Consider the following 19948-nt stretch of genomic DNA (forward strand, 5'->3'; position numbering starts at 1 on the left):
TTCACTGAAGGCAGGCTTCCAGAATCACAGGACAATGACAATGGCATAGCTGGGTGGGGCAACTGGGGCACGTGCCCTGGGTGCCACTTTGCCTTGGCCAGGATAGTTAGATACATGGTAAAGGCAGCCCTGAGTGAAAGCCTAGCTTGAAACATGGGTCCCTCTCGCTTGTGAAGAGACCGGCTTTGGTCTCATTATATTACGGAATTGCCAATGTAAAGTGGCTTCAAAGCAGAGCATGACAGTATAATGTATCTGATAATAGCACAGTCTCAGTGACTGCCCTGTGTGGATGGCATGACCTCTACTAGGTGCAGGAAGGCAGAGGGAGCTGTTGTACCAGCACGTATGGGGAGAAGTGCGGCTGCCTCCCTTTTGTTCCCTAGACTGTATGTCAGCAAAACAGCCCAGTGTGTGTGTCACAGGAGTGCACACAGCAGTGCGCACCCATCTTACAGACAGATCTGCTGAACTGTACAAGAAAGACGGATTCTGTATGGAAGACAAACACATATTGTATGAGACATGGCTCAGAAGAGCTTGCAATCTAATGTTCTTACCGCAGACACTAGTATGCCTTCAGGTTGTGTGTCACAACACTAACAGGTTGTGCTCACCCTAAGGGTATAGTCACACACTGTCTTTTTTAATGCAGTTTTTTAAGCCAAATAATACATTTTTTTGAACCACACCTGATTTTAGCTTTAAAACCTGCATTTGTTAATATACCCGGCGTATATACTGCGGATTTTCCGCATTTACAGTAGCAGCAAGATGGATGGGATTGCGGAAATATATCTGCACATAAATCTGCCACGCAGTGGCAGACTAAGGGGGGGCATAACGGGCGTACCACCCCGGGTGTCGGCTCTCAGGGGGTGCCAGAAGCAATGAGCGCTTCCATCAATACAGAGGCACAGAGGTCTTTATTACTATGGAGGGGGCACAGAGGTCTTTATTACTAAGGAGGGGGCACAGAGGACCTTATTATTATGGAGGGGGCACAGAGGACCTTATTACTATGGAGGGGGCACAGAGGACTTTATTACTATGGAGGGGGCACAGAGGACTTTATTACTATGGAGGGGGCACAAAGGACCTTATTATTATGGAGGGGGCACAGAGGTCTTTATTACCATGGAGCACAGAGTTCTTTATTATTATGGAGGGGGCACAGAGGACCTTATTACTATGGAGGGGGCACAATGGGTACTACTACTATGGAGGGGGCACAGAGGTCTTTATTACTATGGAGGGGGCACAGAGGTCTTTATTATTATGGAGGGGGCACAGAGGTCTTTATTACCATGGAGGGGGCACAGAGGACTTTATTACCATGGAGGGGGCACAGGGGACCTTATTACTATAGAGGGGGCACAGAGGTCTTTATTACTATGGAGGGGGCACAGAGGTCTTTATTACTAAGGAGGGGGCACAGAGGACCTTATTATTATGGAGGGGGCACAGAGGACCTTATTACTATGGAGGGGGCACAGAGGACTTTATTACTATGGAGGGGGCACAGAGGACTTTATTACTATGGAGGGGGCACAAAGGACCTTATTATTATGGAGGGGGCACAGAGGTCTTTATTACCATGGAGCACAGAGTTCTTTATTATTATGGAGGGGGCACAGAGGACCTTATTACTATGGAGGGGGCACAATGGGTACTACTACTATGGAGGGGGCACAGAGGTCTTTATTACTATGGAGGGGGCACAGAGGTCTTTATTATTATGGAGGGGGCACAGAGGTCTTTATTACCATGGAGGGGGCACAGAGGACTTTATTACCATGGAGGGGGCACAGGGGACCTTATTACTATAGAGGGGGCACAGAGGTCTTTATTACTATGGAGGGGGCACAGAGGTCTTTATTACTATTGAGGGGGCACAGAGGACCTTATTATTATGGAGGGGGCACAGAGGTCCTTATTACCATGGAGCACAGAGTTCTTTATTATTATGGAGGGGGCACAGAGGACCTTATTATTATGGAGGGGGCACAATGGGCATTACTACTATGGAGGGGGCACAGAGGGCTTTATTACTATGGAGGGGGCACAGAGGTCTTTATTACTATGGAGGGGGCACAGAGGTTTTTATTACTATGGAGGGGGCTCAGAGGTCTTTATTACTATGGAGGGGGCACAGAGGTCTTTATTATTATGGAGGGGGCACAGAGGACTTTATTACTATGGAGGGCGCACAGAGGTCTTTATTACTATAGAGGGGGCACAGAGGACCTTATTATTATGGAGGGGGCACAGAGGTCTTTATTACCATGGAGGGGGCACATAGGACTTTATTACTATGGAGGGGGCACAGGGGTCTTTATTACTATGGAGGGGGCACAGAGGACCTTATTACTATGGAGGGGACACAGAGGACCTTATTACTATGGAGGGGGCACAATGGGCATTACTACTATGGAGGGGGCACAGAGGTCTTTATTACTATGGAGGGGGCACAGAGGTCTTTATTATTATGGAGGGGGCACAGAGGTCTTTATTATTATGGAGGGGGCACAGAGGTCTTTATTACCATGGAGGGGGCACATAGGACTTTAATATGTGCCCCCTCCCAATAATATGTGCCCCCTCCATGGTAATAAAGACCTCTGTGCCCCCTCCATAATAATAAAGACCTCTGTGCGCCCTCCATGGTAATAAAGACCTCTGTGCCCCCTCCATAATAATAAAGTCCTCTGTGCCCCCTCCATAATAATAAAGACCTCTGTGCGCCCTCCATGGTAATAAAGACCTCTGTGCCCCCTCCATAATAATAAGGTCCTCTGTGCCCCCTCCATAGTAATAAAGTCCTCTGTGCCCCCTCCATAGTAATAAAGTCCTCTGTGCCCCCTCCATAATAATAAAGACCTCTGTGCCCCCTCCATAGTAGTAATGCCCATTGTGCCCCCTCCATAATAATAAGGTCCTCTGTGCCCCCTCCATGGTAATAAAGTCCTCTGTGCCCCCTCCATAGTAATAAAGTCCTCTGTGCCCCCTCCATAGTAATAAGGTCCTCTGTGCCCCCTCCATAGTAATAAAGTCCTATGTGCCCCCTCCATGGTAATAAAGACCTCTGTGCCCCCTCCATAATAATAAGGTCCTCTGTGCCCCCTCCATAGTAATAAAGACCTCTGTGCGCCCTCCATAGTAATAAAGTCCTCTGTGCCCCCTCCATAATAATAAAGACCTCTGTGCCCCCTCCATAATAAGGGGGTCTTTATTACTATGGAGGGGGCACAGAGGACCTTATTACTATGGAGGGGGCACAGAGGACTTTATTACTATGGAGGGCGCACAGAGGTCTTTATTACTATGGAGGGGGCACAGAGGACCTTATTATTATGGAGGGGGCACAGAGGTCTTTATTATTATGGAGGGGGCACAGAGGTCTTTATTACCATGGAGGGGGCACATAGGACTTTATTACTATGGAGGGGGCACAGGGGACCTTATTACTATGGAGGGGGCACAGAGGACTTTATTACTATGGAGGGGGCACAGAGGACTTTATTACCATGGAGGGGGCACAGAGGACCTTATTATTATGGAGGAGCACAATGGGCATTACTACTATGGAGGGGGCACAGAGGTCTTTATTATTATGGAGGGGGCACAGAGGACTTTATTACTATGGAGGGGGCACAGAGGACTTTATTACTATGGAGGGGGCACAGAGGACCTTATTATTATGGAGGGGGCACAGAGGTCTTTATTACCATGGAGGGCGCACAGAGGTCTTTATTATTATGGAGGGGGCACAGAGGACTTTATTATTATGGAGGGGGCACAGAGGTCTTTATTACCATGGAGGGCGCACAGAGGTCTTTATTATTATGGAGGGGGCACAGAGGTCTTTATTACCATGGAGGGGGCACATAGGACTTTATTACTATGGAGGGGGCACAGGGGTCTTTATTACTATGGAGGGGGCACAGAGGACCTTATTACTATGGAGGGGACACAGAGGTCTTTATTACCATGGAGGGGGCACAGAGGGCTTTATTACTATGGAGGGGGCACAGAGGTCTTTATTATTATGGAGGGGGCACAGAGGTCTTTATTATTATGGAGGGGGCACAGAGGTCTTTATTACCATGGAGGGGGCACATAGGACTTTATTACTATGGAGGGGGCACAGGGGTCTTTATTACTATGGAGGGGGCACAGAGGACCTTATTACTATGGAGGGGGCACAGAGGACTTTATTACTATGGAGGGGGCACAGAGGACCTTATTATTATGGAGGGGGCACAGAGGTCTTTATTACCATGGAGGGGGCACATAGGACTTTATTACTATGGAGGGGGCACAGGGGGTCTTTATTACTATGGAGGGGGCACAGAGGACCTTATTACTATGGAGGGGACACAGAGGACTTTATTACTATGGAGGGGGCACAGAGGACCTTATTACTATGGAGGGGGCACAATGGGCATTACTACTATGGAGGGGGCACAGAGGGCTTTATTACTATGGAGGGGGCACAGAGGTCTTTATTATTATGGAGGGGGCACAGAGGTCTTTATTATTATGGAGGGGGCACAGAGGTCTTTATTACCATGGAGGGGGCACATAGGACTTTATTACTATGGAGGGGGCACAGGGGTCTTTATTACTATGGAGGGGGCACAGAGGACCTTATTACTATGGAGGGGGCACAGAGGACTTTATTACTATGGAGGGGGCACAAAGGACTTTATTACTATGGAGGGCGCACAGAGGTCTTTATTACTATGGAGGGGGCACAGAGGACCTTATTATTATGGAGGGGGCACAGAGGTCTTTATTACCATGGAGGGGGCACATAGGACTTTATTACTATGGAGGGGGCACAGGGGTCTTTATTACTATGGAGGGGGCACAGAGGACCTTATTACTATGGAGGGGACACAGAGGACTTTATTACTATGGAGGGGGCACAGAGGACCTTATTACTATGGAGGGGGCACAATGGGCATTACTACTATGGAGGGGGCACAGAGGGCTTTATTACTATGGAGGGGGCACAGAGGTCTTTATTATTATGGAGGGGGCACAGAGGTCTTTATTATTATGGTGGGGGCACAGAGGTCTTTATTACCATGGAGGGGGCACATAGGACTTTATTACTATGGAGGGGGCACAGGGGTCTTTATTACTATGGAGGGGGCACAGAGGACCTTATTACTATGGAGGGGGCACAGAGGACTTTATTACTATGGAGGGGGCACAGAGGACCTTATTATTATGGAGGGGGCACAGAGGTCTTTATTACCATGGAGGGGGCACATAGGACTTTATTACTATGGAGGGGGCACAGGGGGTCTTTATTACTATGGAGGGGGCACAGAGGACCTTATTACTATGGAGGGGACACAGAGGACTTTATTACTATGGAGGGGGCACAGAGGACCTTATTACTATGGAGGGGGCACAATGGGCATTACTACTATGGAGGGGGCACAGAGGGCTTTATTACTATGGAGGGGGCACAGAGGTCTTTATTATTATGGAGGGGGCACAGAGGTCTTTATTATTATGGAGGGGGCACAGAGGTCTTTATTACCATGGAGGGGGCACATAGGACTTTATTACTATGGAGGGGGCACAGGGGTCTTTATTACTATGGAGGGGGCACAGAGGACCTTATTATTATGGAGGGGGCACAGAGGTCTTTATTACCATGGAGGGCGCACAGAGGTCTTTATTATTATGGAGGGGGCACAGAGGTCTTTATTACTATGGAGGGGGCACATAGGACTTTATTACTATGGAGGGGGCACAGGGGTCTTTATTACTATGGAGGGGGCACAGAGGACCTTCTTACTATGGAGGGGACACAGAGGACTTTATTACTATGGAGGGGACACAGAGGGCATTACTACTATGGAGGGGACACAGAGGACTTTATTACTGTGGAGGGGACACAGAGGGCATTACTACTATGGAGGGGGCACAGAGGGCACTACTAATGTGAAGGGGGCAAAATGAGCATTTCTACTATGGAGGGGACACAGAGCCAGAGGGCATTACTACAATGAAGGGGGTACAGAGGGCATTATTACTGTTAGGGGGCACAGTGGGCATTATTACTGTGAAGGGAGCACAATGGGGATTTCTACTATGGAGGGGGCACAGAGGGCATTATTAGCACAGTGGGCAATAATACTATTAAGGGGGCACAATGGGTATTATTACTATGAAGGGGGCACAATGGGCATTATTATTATGAAGGCGGCACAGTGGGCATTTTTACTATAAAGTGGGCACAACGGGGATTATTACTATGAAGGGGACACAATGGGGATTATTACTATGAAGGGGCACAATTGGGATTATTAATGTGAAGGGGGCACAAAGAGGGCATTACAACTGTGAAGTGGCACAATGTGGGCATAACTACTGTGAGGGGGCACACATCTGTACAAAACGACTGTAATGGTTGTACAATGTGGGCAATACTACTGTATGGGGGTACAATATTTTTAAAATATTGGGGGGGGGGGGGGGGGGGGGTGCCAAAGAAAGGACCTGCCCCGGGTGCCAAACACCCTAGGCACACCACTGCTGCCACGTGAATTTCTGCTGTGGATTTCCCCTTTTGCCATACAGAGGATGAAATCTGCATGTAACTGCGGCGGACCTTCCACAATATACGCCATGTGTGGCCATGTAACTTTTGTACAGGGTCCCCCAGCTATCTACTGCGGTCATCTACAGAGGAGACATGTAGTAAAAAGACCTACAAACACAGGGGGTCACTTACAAAGTCTGGCTTTTTACATCTCTCCTTTTGCACTGGCTTTGCTGCCGGAAGATGCGCCCAACGTTGAGGTGCGCCTTCCGCAGTCCGTGCACCTAAAGGAAAAACCCGGCCGGCTCCTGACTGGAGTCGTTTTTCGCCAACATTTACGTCTGTTTCCAGTTGGTAAATTTGTTGGGGCTGAAGTCCTGGACACTGGCACGCCCCTGCCACACCCTCAACAGTCCTATGTGTCCAACACAGCGCTTAAATGCCTGTCCGACAAAATATTGTCGCACAGGCGTTCAAATAGGGATCTGTGCGACATTGTTAGGCCAAATGCTTGCCTAAAAATGTTTGTAAATGACCCCCACCGTTCCTTACCGCTACCTGCACATGTTGCAGATTGTTTTTGCAGATATTTGGTGCAATGTAAAGGGGGAGATCGGGGCAAATACGCAAGTAACGCATGCCGATTGAGGTGCATTCGGGAAATTCTTTTTGTAAACTCGCATCCGCGTGCAGGTGGCCTAATGATAGGACCGCGTGTTCAGGTTTCCAGATGCAGTTTTGGTAGCGCCAAAAGCAGGAGGGCTTATTCAGACAAGAGATGTTCATGTCTGGGGGACAGCACCCGGACCAAACACTAACCCATTATAGTCAATGGTCCAATTCACACGGACCATTGATCCATGCAGAGAAAGCCAGTACATGCAGCATTCTGCTCGGACCTTCTCGCAAAACGCACCCATTCAGGTGAAGGGGTGTAGGATGAGAACAGACAGCGCCCGGGTGCTATCCATCTGCAGTCCGTTTAAAAAATCGTCAGCATTAGGGCTTGTGCACAGGAACGTTTTTTTTTTCCGTTTCTGTTGCATTTTTTTTACATGTCCATTCACTTCAATGGGGCTTGAAAAAAAACGGAAATGACTGTATGTCCGTTCCACAAAAAAAAACAAAACGTCATATTCTTGTCTGTTTTGCGGACAAGTACAGGCATTGTTATAACGGATCCACCAAAATAAAGGATGCAACACGGACATCATCCGTTTTTTGAGGACTGCAAAATACATGTGGTCGTGTGCATGAGCCGGAAAACAGAACAGTTTACCATCGATCATTAGAACGGGCCAAAGGGTACATGCAGACGGGAAGGGGGTCGTTTGTCTGGATTTGGCTACATGCACACGAATGTTGTTTGTTTCCGCGTCCGTTCCATTTTTTTTTTGCGGATAGGATGCAGACCCATTCATTTCAATGGGTCCGCCAAAAATGCGGACAGCACGCATCAGTATGTCCGTTCCGTAGCCCCGCAAAAAAACAAAAAAATAGAACATGTCCTATTCTTGTCCGTTTTAGGCATTGTTATGATGGATCCGCAAAAAAAACGGATGGCATACGGAGGTCATCCGTTTTTTTGGCGGATTCGCAATTTGCGGACCGCAAAACACATACGGTCGTGTGCATGTAGCCTTTCCGCACTAATCACTTGCAGATTTGCCGGATCTCACCCTTTATACGCACAATTGACATGATGCTAATTTCAAAATTCGCACCACAGGTCAATTTCCGCACAGAAACCTTCCATGTAATGGACCTTGTGCCAGTTTAGATGTGGGCATATGTGCGTGCCCTCTCACACCCCATTTTGAGGGCTCCCCACACGCAGCACACTGATGACAGTCACTCTCCAGCCTGCTGCAGGATGTGCCCCCTCCCTGCTCTGGGCCGGTCCTCTGCCCCAGCGCCTCCCCCTCCTCCCAGCAGTAGATGAATCCGATGCGCACAGCAGACACATCAGCGTCCGTTATATGGGAGCACACGCCGGCCAGTACCATTGACAACCCCGGGGGAAGGAGGACGCATCGGCCGGAGGGTTTCCATCGTACTAGTGCATTCGTCTCCAGCCGAGCCCTAGAGGTCCCGGAGCTGACCGGGGCAGTGATGGAGCCGGCAGGGCCCGGAGGGGGTGCTCCTCCCCCGGTACCCGAAAAGAAGAAGCTAAACCGGGCTCCATCTCCTGCCCGACCCAAGGATCTGACCGGGTGGTCGCTGTCTCGTAGACCTTCCCCGGTGTCCCTCAATGTTATCCCCCCAGGACCCCGCCGCCCGCTCCCTTCTCCAGGCACCAAGAAGCCGGCGGCCTCCTCTGCCCGGGCGGCAGGAAAGAGCAAGGAGCCAGCGACTGCGGGGACCAGGCGGGGGACGGACAGCAGCTCGGAGGGGTCCTGTGCCTCGGAGGAGAACAGCAGAAGCCGGGGGAGCAGCGAGGAGGGAGGGGTGTCCGCCGCCTCCAGCCGCCTGCCCCTCAGCACCTCCATGGCCTTCTCGGACCTGACCGAGGATCTGTTGGACGGGGGCACTGAGAGCCTCCTGCGGGAAATGGACGAGCTGCGCTCTGAGAACGACTACCTGAAGGTGAGGGTCCGCAGGGGCGGGGCTAGCGGCGCAGCGGGAGGGCGTGGTCCGCTGTAAACAAACATTCAGGCATGCATCTATCTATATGCCTGGTTACTGAAGGATACTTTGTTGCCCATGGCCACACCCTCATTATGGTGGCAGTCTGGTTCCAAATTAAAGGGCCACAGTCTGTATGCAGGGCTCAGCTCCTACCTATGGCTGGAGCTAGATGCTGTGTTCTAAGCCATATCACAGCCATTGCAGTCAATGGGTTAAATGAATGTGTCTGATTTGCAGCAGCTAAGGATCAAGGGAAATGGAAGTTGGTGGAAATCGTATGCGAATTCAGTTTCCATTGATGTATAGGATGGAAAAATTCTACAATGGCACATATAGACCAAGCCCTAGAGGGGCTTCAAACTGTCCTCTGTGTTCAATGTCACCTCATGTGTCGGATGTGTTACTATTGAGGGGGTACCATTTCTCATTATGGAGAGCACCTAGTATGCATGAGGAGTCTTACAGGCCAGATGACGCTCCTCTGGATTTCTGGGAAAAAGATGTGCAAATGAGCTCTCTTTCCAATGGGTGGAGGTGTAGGAGGCTTCCAAGGCAGATCACAGGTCAGATGCAGAGGCGGAAGACACTAAGAAGTGTAGAATCCTTTAGTCATGGTAGTGGTCTCTGGTAATGAGTCACCATGTGACTACTTACCGTCATGGACATGCGTGTCTTGTACTGCTGGCATCCTCAGACTGCAGAATCCCACCCCTCTCCTCTTCTGACGTTAGGTTCTCTAGCTATGGGAGACGATCAGAAGATGGGACGTTAGGGCTCCATGACTGCAGGAAGTACTTGAGATCCCTCAGCCTGGTCATATCAGCTGTCTGTGGAGATGTTGCACCAGGTGTCTTCCACCTGTGTTTTTGGAGGGGAACGTTTATTCCATGTTTGGAGTTGGCCTGCTTTAACGTTGGAAATTGGTGGGCACCCTGCCCAGAAAAGAGAGAATGAAGTGGTTGGCCGCGCAGAATTGACAGCAGGGAGATGAAGCCTGGGGTTTAGGGAACTACAAGACCCAGGATGCATTGTTATCCTTTGCCAACTCCCCCACGTTCACTTTTGGGGCTGACTACTTCCAGGTGGATGATGTCAGCAATGGCCATTAGCCACCAGTTGCCTTAGTTGTTTGGTTTCCTGCCGTGGAGAGGGGACACAGTCACTGGCCGACCATACTCCTCGCTCATGGTTGGATCGCTGGGGAGTGGGGTGCTCTTGGACTATTAGGCCCCTTCCGCACGGGCGCAATGCGTGACGTGAACGCATAGCACCCGCATTCAATACTGACCCATTCATTTCAATGGGTCTGTGTTTGTGTGTAAAAAAAACACTCATCACTTCTGCGTTGCGTGAAAATCGCAGCATGTTCTATATTCTGTTTTTCACGCAGCCCTGGCCCCATAGAAGTGAATGGGGATGCGTGAAAAACGCATTGCATCCGCAACAAGTACGGGTGCGATGCATTTTTCACTGATGGTTGCTAAGAGATGTTGTTTGTAAACTTTCAGTTTTTTATCACGCGCATCAAAACGCATTTCACCCGCGTGGAAAAAACTGAACGCAATCGCAGACAAAACTGACTGAACTTGCTTGCAAAATGGTGCGAGTTTCACTGAACGCATCCGGACCTAATCCGTATCGTTCGTGTGCAAGAGGCCTTAGGCCCCTTTCACACAGGCGAGATGCGTGAGGTGAACGCATTGCACCCGCACTGAATCCGGACCCATTCACTTCTATGGGGCTGTGCACATGAGCGGTGATTTTCACACATCACTTGTGCGTTGCGTGAAAATCGCAGCATGCTCTATATTCTGTGTTTTTCACGCAATGTAGGCCCCATAGAAGTGAATGGGGCTGCGTAAAAATCGCAAGCATCCGCAAGCAAATGCGGAAGCGGTGAGATTTTCACGCACTGTTGCTAGGAGACGATCAGGATGGAGACCCGATCATTATTATTTTCCCTTATAACATGGTTAAAAGGGAAAATAATAGCATTCTGAATACAGGATGCATAGTAAAATAGCGCTGGAGGGGTTAAAATAATAAAAAATAATTTAACTCCCCTTAATCCACTTGTTCTCGCGCAGCCCGGCTTCTCTTCACCTAACCCAAACCCGAACTTCTTTGAGGAAGTTCGGGTACCAAACATGTCGATTTTTCTCACGCGCATGCAAAAATCGTGCATGTTCCCGCAACGCACCCGCATCTTTTTCCGCAACGCCCGTGTGAAACCAGCCTTAGAGTTTTTTCATATAGCAGTATCCTATTAGGCTACTTGTGCACTAGCGTTTTTTACGGATCCGTCATGGATCTGCAAAAACGCTTCCGTTACAATAATACAACCGCATGCATCCATCATAAACGGATCCGGGTGTATTATGTCTTCTATAGCCATGACGGATCCGTCATGAACTCCATTGGGAGGCGGATCCGTTTTCTATTGTCAGATTGTGTCAGAGAAAACGGATCTGTCCCCATTGACTTGCATTGTGTGCCAGGACGGATCCGTCTTGCTCCGCACCACATCGCGGACAGAAAAACGCTGCTTGCAGTGTTTTTCTGTCTAGGATGGGAGCGCAGCCAAACAAAACCGAATGCATTCTGGTGCATTCCGTTTCGTTCAGTTTTGTCCCCATTGACAATAAAATGGGGACAAAACTGAAGCGTTTTCTTCCGCTATTGAGATCCTATGACGGATGTCAATAGCGGAATTGAAAACACTAGTATGAATGGACCCTTATAATGTTTCAGGGCCTGGAACTTCAGTCCCTTGCACACCCTTCAGCTGCCAGAGCCCTTTGTAGTGCCGCATTCTGTGCTGGTCCTGTACAGAACAAGGTATATGTTGCTTCTCCTCACCATCCTGGATTGGTGCCTCCATTATATCTATTAACCTGCAGCCTGACCCAGACCTATTGTCTTCTTCTCAACTGTGTCGCTACAATTACCAATTGTTTCCACGCTTCCCTTTACAGAGCTTGCCCCCCCCCCTTCTGTAAACTCTGGCTTGATTTTCCACCAGTATGCTTCTGCCTGGCGTGCCCTTCCCCTGATGCCCTGGACCGGCGTGCCCTTCCTCGTGCAAAGATGTTTTCTCATGGGTTTATTCTGAATCAGTAAAAATAAACTCTTCTGATCCCCGAGGACCCAGAACCTCATTCAGACATCCATAGGTTCCTAGGTTCTTCATTGTCCCTCAGAACTTGGTGATAAGTGGTCACATCTGTAGGCCGGCCCCGGACAGGGAAGCCTTTGTAGCTTGCAGGTCGATGATGATGATGTTTCATACCTGCTTATTCTTCCATCTGGGTTCCTTAATTTTTGACTGCTTATTTTTAAAATGAACCGTTCGTCAGCCACGCGCACTCTCATTGGCTCAATTTGTAAACTTTTCTGTACAGAGACCCGGCACACAGGATGTCCACCCCCCCCCCCCCTTCTCCTTGGTACTTTCAGCATAATTGCTTCCAGATGACTCCTAGAGCTTGGAACATCGTGTGACCCAGAATTCTCACACAGTCCCTCTGTGTCTGCTTCCATGACCCCGGAAACTGCTGTAATCCCTTCTGTCATGGGCGACTATCGGTACCTGCTTTTTACGAACGGTTGGGGCTTTGGCCAGAGAATGACATGTTTGGTCAGATGGCCGTTTACACACCAATTGTTGGTCTGATTGCACAGAAACTGGTCAGATAAAATCTGTTGGTGTAATACAGCAATTCTAGGGAGATCTTATCTCCAGAGGTATATGTACACGCTCTCCGACAAGCTTGTCCCTGCTTGTCTGCATTTCCAGTGAATACAGCGGGCGGGTGAGCATCGGCACCGGGCAGCATGAACCTTAATTAGTCTACTGACAATTCAGTGCCATGGACGTAATAGAGCCCCAGGCGTGGATCGCGATGGTGATGGTGCTATTCCTGCTGTTCCCTAGTGTCATTGCTGTATTTACAGAGCTGTAAGATGGGGGTAGAAAAGGCGGTGTCCTCCCTTCAGGTGGCTGATGACATTGTACAAACCTGAGGAGGTACTTGCTGCTGGTGTCTAAGGCCCTATTCAATGGCCTTCTTAAACGTGTTCCAGGAGAAGTTTCCAACCATTGGAGGCCAGAAGAGTGTCCTTTTGGCCTCCATTAGGCCAATAAATGTAGGAAATCCACCCAAAAAAAAAATTGTGTGGTAGATTACTCTAATGCAGTCAAAATGTACACGCAGTGTATATATATATATATGTGTGTGTGTGTGTGTGTGTGTGTGTGTGTGTGTGTATATATATTTTCCAAAGAAATATATATACATTTTTTTTCTTTTTTTTTTCTTTACAATTGGACCCTGTGGCCAACATATCCCACCGTATGACAGGTCATCAATATTAAAGCCCCAGCAACCCATTTCAAGGTATATTCCAGGATATTAATGTTGTTGGCCTGTCCTCAGGATAGGCCCTCAGTATCTGAATGACTGGGCTCCTACACCCTGCACCCCACCGATCAGATGTTTCAGAGTGGTGCCAGAGCTACGTGGCTCCGTCCATTGTGTAGTGGAGCTGCACCATTATAACAATGTATTCCCATTCACAAGACAGGGGATATGTTTCTGATCAGCAGGGACCCCAGCGGTCAACCCCTGTTGATCAGACAAATATGCCCCATCCTGTAGACAACGCATTTAATGAGAGCGCTGCAGTAACCAGCTACATCCACTGCGATGGACAGAGCTACTCTTAAACAGCTGGGTTCTGCTCTAGATATTGGGGGTTGTTGCCTCCAGCACATCTCCTGTGTGGTGCCACGTCATTCCTGTAGGACCTGGCTCTTTACATGTATACAGTTCTTCTATCTCGTTTCTTGGCCGCTGTCGGCTTTCTTTCACCACTACTTCACATGTGGCTGAATGTAAATAAATGGTGGAGTAGTCCACCTTGTAGCCTCCGCACATGACCTCTTGTTCTACTGCTCCTTTTAGCAATCCTGCTTCCTTCCTGAGCTTTGTTTAATGACTCCATATACTTGAAGGCTTCCATCGTTCCCCTTTCCTCAGACATTGTTCCTGTAGTTATGGTGGATGCTGTGCAGCAGTTTTTCAGTCTTTCTTTGAACTGTTCTCCTTATCCTTATTTCTGCAGATCTCAGGCTTGAAGTCTTTTGTGGTGGTCAGGGAGGCAATATTTATTTTTATATTATTATTATTATTATTATTATTATTATTATTATTATTATTATTATTATTATTTTATTTTTTTTACTTTAACCTTTGTAGTAGTCTTTATTTTACCCGTGGACACATACTGAAGTATATATTGGAGTTCTTGTAGAGCGCATGGACACCCACTAAGGGTCATTTGTTGTCGTGCGGCAAATCCAGTGTTGTACAGTACCAGCAAAGTGGATGAAATGGAAGTCTGACCACTGGGACCCCCATGATCCTGAGAACTGATGGAGCGTCAGGCTACACATGCGTCCTACCACTCCATTCATTCTCCATGGGACTGCTGGAGATAGGCGAGTATATTTTACCCATTTGTTTTCCTGTAGGGACAGGCAGGCTTCCTAAAAATAATGCCCTCTGTGGAATCCTGTATGGGAGCTGGGCATAACTTACCAAATTGCCCCCCAGGCAGAAGCTGGGTCTAAGTGGGTGAGAGAGGGTCAGTTGTATGAGGGGTGTGTGGTTAAGGGCTCATTCACACGACCGTAGGCAGTCTGTGCCCATATTGTGGATTGCAAACGGTGGTTCTGCAATACACGGGCATCGGCTGTGTGAATCCCATATCATGGATGCGGACCTATTGACTTGAATGGGTCTGCAATTTGAAAGATACGGCGCAGGGAGGAGGCATGGATTGGAAGTGCCTCCGTGGGCTTTCAGATCCGTGACTCCGCACCACAAAAGATAGGACATGTTCTATCTTTTGCCATATATTGAGAATCACGGACCCACTCAAGTCAATGGATCCGTGTCGTAGTATGGGATTCACACGGCCGGTAGCCGTGCGGCCTAGGGTTGCGTGAATGAGCCCTAACTATTTTCTAGCCCTCGGGCGTGTAGTGGGTACATTTGTGCCCTTTTGCAGGGTATTTAGAAGATGTGAGGGGGGCTTCATACGACAAGGGTGCTAGTAAGGACTGATGGGTATCTTGGGGCATGACTAGGTTAAAGTCATGTTGGTGGTGAGGTTACAAGCTTGGATTATGGGGAAAGGAACATCCCCTTTTTTACGAGCCGTAACACGGAGTGAAGAGAGTAATCCATTGTTGCAATAAGTCTGAAATCTGGGTTTCTCCACCATATATCCGCTTTGGAAGATTGCCCCGTGACCAAGCATGTGTCCTTACAGTTCTCCACCTCTAGTTTAGACTTGTCTTGTCTGTATTTTCATATGATAAGCGGCGTCTGTGATCAGGTTTGTTGGGAAACTGTGCAGGATAATATCTGTTTATGTAAGGGCTGCTGGGAAGCTGTCAGGGGGAGACTGACGGCCTGAGGAGCGGTCACATCTTCTCTACATTCCATACAAAGCCGCAGTATTTCTAGTGTGTGAGAATTATACCCTCCTGCTTGATGGGCACCAAAATAGTCTCTTCCTCCTTAGAAAAGCAGCCCTGTCATGTGTCTTAAAGCCACGCGTTTTAAAGACCCCTCTCAGGGGCCTCTGTGCAGGACCACCGTAGGTTCTCCAGTAGTCGCTGATCACAGCTTCTGTAGAATTTGTCATCCAGCAGACCCATAGAAGACCTCTCCGCTTCAAACACTGGGCAGGATTCATGGCACTGTTCATCCTGGTTCATAAACAGAATGTTGGATCAGTGGTGAAGACGTAAATGAACAGACAGCAGAAGGCACATAGATAGCGAATGTTTTAAATTAAAATACCTTTATATGAGAGGGTAACTTTTCATCCTGTAGGGGAGGTCTTTAAATGAGATTTGCCCTCTCTCCTGACATAGGCTGCGTTCACACGGGCGAGATTTCCGCGCGGGTGCAATGCGGTAGGTGAACGCATTGCACCCGCACTGAATCTGGACCCATTCATTTCAATGGGGCTGTTCAGATGAGCGATGATTTTCACGCATCACTTATGCGTTGCGTGAAAATCGCAGCATGCTCTATATTCTGCGTTTTTCACGCAACGCAGGCCCCATAGAAGTGAATGGGGTTGCGTGAAAATCGCATGCATCCGCAAGCAAGTGCGGATGCGGTGCGATTTTCACGCACGGTTGCTAGGTGACTGTCTATACACTGTATTATTTTCCCTTATAACATGGTTATAAGGGAAAATAATAGCATTCTGAATACAGAATGCTTAGTAGGTGATCAATTGAGGGTTAAAAAATAAAAAAAATTAACTCACCTTGTCCTCTTGTTCGCGTAGTTCTCCCGGTCTTTAGTTCTTTAAAAAGATGAACTTTGGGCTAAAGGACCTTTGGTGACGTCAGATCACATGCTCCAATCACAGGGTCCATCACCGCGGTGATGGACCATGTGATTGGAGCATGTGATCTGACGTCACCAAAGGTCCTTTAGCCCATAGTTCATCTTTTGAGAAGTAAAGAAGAGACCGGGACTTACGCGAACAAACGGAGAAGGTGAGTTAATTTTTTTTATTTTTTTTAACCCTCAACTGATCACTTACTATGCATTTTGTTTTCAGAATGCTATTATTTTCCCTTATAGCCATGTTATAAGGGAAAATAATAAAATCTACACAACACCGAACCCAAACCTGAACTTCTGTGAAGAGGTTCGGGTCTGGGTACCACAGTCGGTTTTTTATCACGCGCGTGCAAAACACATTGCACACGCACGATAAAAACTGAACATCGGAACGCAATCGCAGTCAAAACTGACTGCAATTGCATTCCTACTCGCGCGGGTTTGCCGCAACACACCGCGACGCATCTGGAACTAATCCGGACACGCTCGTGTGAACCCAGCCATAGTGTTGTTTTTTTTTTTTTTTTTTTTTTTTTTTTTATAAATATACTTGCATTTGCCACAAAAGAACCGTTCTAGTGCAGCTTTTCTTGTACTGTTACTCTGTTATTCCTCCTGGAAATGTAAAAAAAAAAAAAGTTCAAAGAAAAGATGCAGAAGGTGACAACACCTCTTTTTAAAATCTTTCAAGTAATGTCTTTTGGATTGTGGTACTGCGCACCCCTCCTGCATTTATATATTTTTTTACATTGTATTTTTATCAGAAAGAAATTTGTCCAAAATCTTTCCATGTTACATATTGTGTGTTTTTTGGCATTTGTAACTGGCCGGATGGAGGCTGGGAAAGGAATATGCAGATATTTGAGGTGTTAGAAAGGTTTTGGAGAATAAATCCATTTTGGGGGCGATGGCTGCATTGTGTCATTTCACTTGATAATTTTCATCCTTGGGTGTAACCCTGTTTACTGCCAGTGCCTTTTAGGAAATAAGTGTCCATTTAGTGAGCAGATCATAGCGTTCTCCTCCCTGCGCTTCATGTCATGAATATGTGGCGGTGTCGGGCGGATTGCACATGTTACTTTCCTTTGAATTATTAATGGTGTATTCAACTTGGTCTAGAGTGCTGCCAAATCACAGTAAAAAAAGCGCTTCCCTGTCCGGGAGGTGAGTAGCTGTCGGCCTGCGCAGGACAGCTGCCTGGGCCTCCTCTCAAGCTGTCACTTCTCCTTTCTTGCTCCTACCCTGCCATGCGTGAAGAGCCCCTCCTGACCCCAGACGTTAATCTCTTTGTGTTTGATCATAGTGTTATATAGAGTTCAGGTGCTTGGGGAGACGGCTCGCCAACGCACATGGTAACGCGTGTACAACGTTTTCATGTTACACCATTACTGTTCTGGTGCTGAATCGTTATCACACGTACAGCCTCTTTCCATAACTAGTTTTATCATTCATTCATTGTATGGATTATTATTATTATTTTTTTTTTTACTTTTGTGTTATACCATACTGATTTCCCAGTATCATGCTTAATAAAAATATTACTTTAGGCCTCATTTGCATGACTCTGTCCATTTTACGGACTGCAAAACAGACACCGGCCATGTACATCCAGCATTTTACCCTTCCGCAGGTCCCACACTTAATAATACTAATAATTATTATTATTATTATATAGCGCTGACATATTCCGCAGCGCTTTACAGACATTATCACAGTTTGCTGTCCCCAATGGGGCTCACAAACTAAGATCCTTATCAGTGTGAGAGGAAACCGGAGAAAACCCACGCTAACACGGGGAGAGCATACAAACTCCATGCAGATGTTGTCCTGGATTCGAATCCGACCAAGGATAACAGTGCTAACCACTGAGCCGCCGTGCTGCCCTATGTTACAAATGCCTATTATGTCCACCAAACGGACAAGAATAGGACATGTTCTATTTTTATTTTTTTTTTTGTAGGGCCGCGGAACAGACGTGCGGATAGGGAAAGTACAGTGTTTTATCCACATCTTTTGTGGTCCCGTTGAAATGGGACCACAAAAATATATATATATATACACTCACCTAAAGAATTATTAGGAACACCATACTAATACGGTGTTGAACCTTCTTTTGCCTTCAGAACTGCCTTAATTCTACGTGGCATTGATTCAACAAGGTGCTGATAGCATTCTTTAGAAATGTTGGCCCATATTGATAGGATAGCATCTTGCAGTTGATGGAGATTTGAGGGATGCACATCCAGGGCACGAAGCTCCCGTTCCACCACATCCCAAAGATGCTCTATTGGGTTGAGATCTGGTGACTGTGGGGGCCATTTTAGTACAGTGAACTCATTTTCATGTTCAAGAAACCAATTTGAAATGATTTGAGCTTTGTGACATGGTCCATTATCCTGCTGGAAGTAGCCATCAGAGGATGGATACATGTTCTCATTCTGTTTACGCCAAATTCAGACTCTACCATTTGAATGTCTCAACAGAAATCGAGACTCATCAGACCAGGCAACATTTTTCCAGTCTTCAACAGTCCAATTTTGGGGAGCTCGTGCAAATTGTAGCCTCTTTTTCCTATTTGTAGTGGAGATGAGTGGTACCCGGTGGGGTCTTCTGCTGTTGTAGCCCATCCGCCTCAAGGTTGTGCGTGTTGTGGCTTCACAAATGCTTTGCTGCAGACCTCGGTTGTAACGAGTGGTTATTTCAGTCAACGTTGCTCTTCTATCAGCTTCAATCAGTCGGCCCATTCTCCTCTGACCTCTAGCATCCACAAGGCGTTTTCGCCCATAGGACTGCCGCATACTGGATGTTTTTCCCTTTTCACACCATTCTTGTAAACCCTAGAAATGGTTGTGCGTGAAAATCCCAGTAACTGAGCAGATTGTGAAATACTCAGACCGGCCCGTCTGGCACCAACAACCATGCCACGCTCAAAATTGCTTAAATCACCTTTCTTTCCCATTCTGACATTCAGTTTGGAGTTCAGGAGATTGTCTGTCTTGACCAGGACCACCCCCTAAATGCATTGAAGCAACTGCCATGTGATTGGTTGACTAGATAATTGCATTAATGAGAAATAGAACAGGTGTTCCTAATAATTCTTTAGGTGAGTATGTATGTATGTATGTGTATATATATGTATGTATGTGTGTGTATATGTATATGTATATGTATGTATATATATATATGTGTATATATATATATATATATATATATATATATTCGAAAAAAATTGGACTGCACTCCAAGCGTATCTTCAAACAGTGTGTGTTTATTCACCCATATGTGGCATAGCGACGTTTCGGCTCCAACTGAGCCTTTCTCA

At 47.3% G+C, this 19948-nt stretch overlaps 1 protein-coding gene across 3 annotated transcripts in view; it reads left to right on the forward strand.

Annotated features, from left to right (window-relative positions):
* The first annotated feature begins 8527 nt into the window (after window positions 1-8527).
* SOGA1 (suppressor of glucose, autophagy associated 1) overlaps window positions 8528-19948 on the forward strand; it is a 73149-nt gene continuing 61728 nt past the window's right edge. For all 3 annotated transcript variants that reach the window (XM_040434935.1, XM_040434936.1, XM_040434939.1), the window contains exon 1: window positions 8528-9151. In XM_040434935.1, coding sequence (XP_040290869.1) covers window positions 8678-9151 — 474 coding nt within the window. In that variant the 5' untranslated portion in view covers window positions 8528-8677. The remainder of the gene's footprint in view (window positions 9152-19948) is intronic.

This window comes from Bufo bufo, chromosome 6, assembly GCF_905171765.1.
Source record: "Bufo bufo chromosome 6, aBufBuf1.1, whole genome shotgun sequence".
NCBI lineage: Eukaryota > Metazoa > Chordata > Amphibia > Anura > Bufonidae > Bufo > Bufo bufo.